The 5,000-nt window shown below is 44.0% G+C and overlaps 1 protein-coding gene across 3 annotated transcripts in view; it reads left to right on the top strand.

Annotated features, from left to right (window-relative positions):
• The window catches only part of f (espin protein forked), a 345,145-nt gene that overhangs the window by 293,975 nt on the left and 46,170 nt on the right, over nt 1-5,000 (top strand). For all 3 annotated transcript variants that reach the window (XM_086555032.1, XM_086555033.1, XM_086555031.1), the window contains 2 exons: nt 138-260; nt 558-1,200. In XM_086555032.1, coding sequence (XP_086411158.1) covers nt 138-260; nt 558-1,200 — 766 coding nt within the window. The remainder of the gene's footprint in view (nt 1-137; nt 261-557; nt 1,201-5,000) is intronic.

Here is a 5,000-nt window from a genome sequence, read left to right as displayed (position 1 = left end):
GATATACAGTATATTAGCAAACTTGGGATAAACGTGGCGTGCTATTCCCGTAGACTTTTAATCACCCGGCTTGGAGACTTCAACGCGCGCAGAGGAAATTATCAAGTACTTCTTTAACCGTCCTTTCGCCCTGCCAGGTCCTTCAGCTCCTCGTCCAGCATGGCACAGCCCCTGACTATGCCACGGACTCGGACTCCACCGACTCGGGCTCCCACCACCACCATTGCACTTGCCACCAGAGCAGCCGCTCCAAGAGAAAGGTTCGTTTCGAGTTTGCAATGTCACTTCATATGTAAAGTCATGTATGATGCAATTTTTTTTTTTTCAATTTATAGATCCAGTTCATTGAGTACGTATATATATATATATATACATACATACATATACATTCATATAAATATATATTAATATTACCGATATAAAACAAAACAAGTGTAGCTTTCAAATTTTCATGAGTCTACGCTGAAAATAAAGCGCCCGTCTCAACCATTTTCTTTAGTGTTGGCTCGCTTCCCATTCTTGAACAGCAGCCCTAACTTCCTCGTTTTCTACGACAGGGTTCCGAGTGCTCATTAACCGGATCGGATTCCTGTACATCTTCGTGCGAAAGTGACTGTCACAGCTCTGGCAACAGTTCAGACTCTGGCGTACATCACGAACCATTTTATTTGCATCCACCAGCTGCAACGGAGAGTGAAAACACACAAAAGAACCAAAAGAACTCCTTCTTCCTCAATCCGCTTACAGATCTAAAAGAAGCTTCTGAGAAATACAACAAAGATAAAATAGAGAAGGCAAAGTCTGGTGACAGCAGTGACGAGAAGTCAAAAGAGCCTTTCTATCTCCATAAACCAGAGGCTGCAACCTATCAACCTAACCGTGTACAAGAGCTCTTTGGTACCAAGAGCGTGAGAAACAGCGTGAAGCAGATCGAGAGCAAGAATCAGTCTGGAAAGAAAACCAAGTCCACAGAAAACGGATCCCCTGGAGAACGCAGAGAAAATGGGCACTCCAGCTGTTCCGTCAAAGAAAACGGGAATTTTAGCAGGAACTCTATTAGACGAAGCGAGAAGAAGAACGGAACGTTTGAATATTCAAATACAAACTCCGAGAAGAAGAAAGGAAAGGTGAACTATGAAGACAGAAAATTACCCAAGATACCATCATCAACGTCTCAAGCTGTCACATCCTCATTTAAAGGTAAGTTGTGATACAATATTTTGGTTTTTTTAAATTTCAGGTGTGAAGACTCAGCTGTGCGAGTGTCAGGTAGGCTAATTTTACCAGAACATTTGTAATAAATGATAAGTATATTTTCCATCGCGACACTTAGTTACTTTTCAACAGCACAATGGTTACTCTTTCATATATATATATATATATATATATATATATATATATATATATATATATATAGAAACCGTATGCGACAAGAGCAGTGGTGAAAATACTATGCGTTTATATGCGTTAATGATGTCGGAACAATCGGCCACATGACACCGAGGCACGGCCAAGGAGCCAACCAAGGAAGGTGGCCCACACACAGATGCCATCTGTCATAGCCCCGTTACCCCCTACCTCCTCCTTCCCCTCCCCCTTTTAAATACCTCCCCTACCCCTATTCCCCTTTCCTTCTCACACTCTACCCCCATTGCCCTCCGCTTTCTACTCCTATCCCTCCTCCCTTTCCATTCCAATCCTTCGTAGGCTTATCATTCTCTTCACCCCTTTACCCTTCCTCCACCCCCTGCAGTTTCCTTTCCTATCCATCCTCTTTCTCTCCCTTCTTTCTTTTCCTACCCTCCACCCCCCTCTCCTACACTCCCCTCCCTCTTTTACCTCCCTCCACCCCCTTCCTCATTCTTCCATCCCCATTCTCCATCCGTCCACCCCCTTTCCCCATCTTTCCCTCCCCCTCCCCCCTCCTCTCTTTCCCCCGCCCCCGCCCTCGCCCTCACGCCCACCCTCACCCGTAGGCGATATGACTCGCCACGCCAAGTAAGAGTTCTCTGTCTCTCGCATTATAGCCAGCGGAATGACGCCGAAGCGGTGATATAATGCGAGTCAAAGCATAGCAGTAAATATTAGAGTGATTTCGGAGACCATATTTTGACTCTGCTGTGAGAGGCCGGGATATAAATGGCTGGTTGATTACTTGGCGATATTTTTTCCTCTTTTTTAGGTTTGGGTTTGGTTTGTGGTGTGTGGCCTTTCTCTCTCTCTCTCTCTCTCTCTCTCTCTCTCTCTCTCTCTCTCTCTCTCTCTCTCTCTCTCTCTCTCTCTCTCTCTTTTGTTTCTGACCGTTCGTGGGTATTGGTTCTTTGGGTCAGGAAGGGAGATTCCCGTGTGATGTGAAGGGAAGTGTTTTTGTTATATATCCTGAGTTTTTTTTATGTCTCAGTCTCTTTTTTCTGACTTTCTCTGTGGCATATTCATGTATTTGCATATACATAAAATGCACACACGCACATACACACACACACACATATATATGTATATGTGTGTGTGTGTTTGCATATATGTATGTATGTATGTGTATGTCTGTTTACGAGTGTGCGCACATAAAGTCTCTCTTCCTTTATCTACGTAGCAGACAAACACGCGAAACTCGTCAAACTCTCTCTCACTCCCTTTCGCTGCCCGCCCAGTGTTGGCTGGCCCTATTACGTCCAGCGAGAGACTAATGTTGTGTGTGAAGAATGGCCACTGTGCTTCACCATCGGCCGCCCACGATCCGCTTCGTTGGAGTGTGTGATGGGCGTGTGGGAGAAGGCTCTTATTATAGTCATTTTCGCCCCCCAAGTTTGCTAGGTATTGTGGCGTGAAAGGACCGGACTTCTGCTGCCTCTGCGGTTCGTGTCGTATTGATTTTGGCTTCTCGTGCTTGAACGACGTCGAGAGTTATTGGGGGAGGGGTAGGGGGTGGTTAGGGGGGGGAGGCATTAGCGGCTTGGGGGTGTGGGGGGTCATAGGGAGGGGGTTAGGGGGCGCTAGAAAGCCAGCTTGTCTATACAAGACTTCGTACAGGCAGACTTTTTTAGGACGACGAAACCCTCTCGAGGATGAGTATTCCACACAATGGGAGTCTCCAACTTGAAGTTTGAAGCCGCTTTCGATAAAGACTTCTTCCCCCACCCCCTCCCTTCCCCATTCCCCATTCCCCATTCCCCTCCTCCCCCCACCCCCCTCCCGCAAAAAAAAGAACATCGAAGTGAAAGTTAATAACAACAGGCTCCTTTTGAAGAATAATTGTTTCGTTTCTTTCAGGAACTTGACATAGAGGGATGACATGTTGACAACTCCAAGGAACGTATCCCTCCCTCCCTCGTTCAATTACACCCCGTTTGGCTACCCCCTGTACTTACCTTGTCCCCCCATATCAAAGGAGCTATATAAACTTCAGGAAAACTGAGTAGCTGATTTTGCGTTTTGTGTTTATTTGCGTCGTTCCTGTTTGTACTGTCTCCTCGCATCTCGATTTACGATCCCTTTGGGTGAGGCTTAGCAGTGAAATAGTCATTGCTATTTTTACACGTGGCAAGGGATGTCTTCTACCACAACTCCTGTAAGGAAATGTCGTAAAACACGCCCGTAACTGTCTTCTAACCGAGATGCGAGACAACTCCAAGTCACTTGTGTAATTGACCAGATTGGGCAATTATAGTGTAATTAAGCGTCAAAGGAGGCATAACGCACGAAAGTAGGGATTGGTAAGAGTACCCTCATTGTCGATGGTGATTTGAACACTATACTCGGAAAGCATAGCCACATATATCACATGTCTAGTGCAGTTAAAGAGGCAACCTAACATCAGGATTCATATTCACTTATCATTTTAAAAAGTATTTGGTATTCGTGTTGGCTATGATGATGTAAATAATAGAATTTTACAGATGTTGTAATATCATGATATGCTGTAATCAATTTCAACAGCGTATTTGTATTAACGTCGTCCCGGGGTTCACTACAAACCTTCATGACTTTATAAAATTCATTCAATTGATTCAGTTAAACGTTTGGCAAAATTACGACAGCTTTCGAAGAAGAAAGAAATACAGCCTGAAAGTTCAAACTTCAAAATCAACACAGTAACACCCACACACCCTCGCCCAGCCCCGCACACAACGCGAATTCATTCAGTAATGTTGCCGAGACCGATAAAAGTATGCCACGGAACGGCGAAAATTGCAAGTCATCGAGATATCTGCAAGATCTCCCTCCAAATCAAGTTATTCCTGACATAGTTAGAAGGAGGCTGGAAGATGTAACTCACGCGGGGATTTCTTCGAGTGGCGATGTGGGAAGACAAAGGGAATGTTTGTGGGAAAGTATTTTATTTTCTTGCGAGATTTGGGAATATCAAAATTGCCACTCTTGATGGATGAGAAGTTTCCCAAAAGGTACAATGGAGTTTGCACGAACTATTGTGTTGTCTTTGTGTACATAAATAGATATAGATAGATAGATATAGAAATAGGTGATGGTCGATGCAACCGCAACGTGCAACGTGGATTTTCCTAATTGATTTCTGAATATATGTTTGTTAGTTTGTTCATCTGTTTGTCTAAGATTATTTTTCATGTTTTGGCATTTCTTGTCCGAGCTTAGATGGTGTTTGTAACGCAAACTTACTGTCTTAGATGTCTGATAATTTTTGTAAAAGATATGCGTTGTAGGACTTCCCTTGACTTTTGTTAATGGTGTTTCTATATCATTATCACTCTAACCTAACTTCCTGAGTTTCTCCTTAATTATCACTAGTTGCAAATATTCACCTCTTTCACATCCTAGCAGCCGAAAATTTACATCACATCGATTACTCAATATCCCTATCATTACCTCACGGAAACCTGGATATCCTTTTCCAGTTTCATCACAGGGAAAGAACAGAGACATCTAGCGGGTGATTAGGTACTTAATCGTAACATTTCGACGGCAAATCCCTAGATGGCGCGGTTTCATCGGTTAACCGCAATGTACCGGCGCAGCAAACCGCACTC

This window comes from Penaeus japonicus, unplaced genomic scaffold (assembly GCF_977035675.1).
Source record: "Penaeus japonicus unplaced genomic scaffold, GWHDUDI00000001_assembly GWHDUDI00000030, whole genome shotgun sequence".
In the NCBI taxonomy this organism is placed as follows: domain Eukaryota; kingdom Metazoa; phylum Arthropoda; class Malacostraca; order Decapoda; family Penaeidae; genus Penaeus; species Penaeus japonicus.
This window is presented reverse-complemented; position numbering and strand designations above follow the sequence as displayed.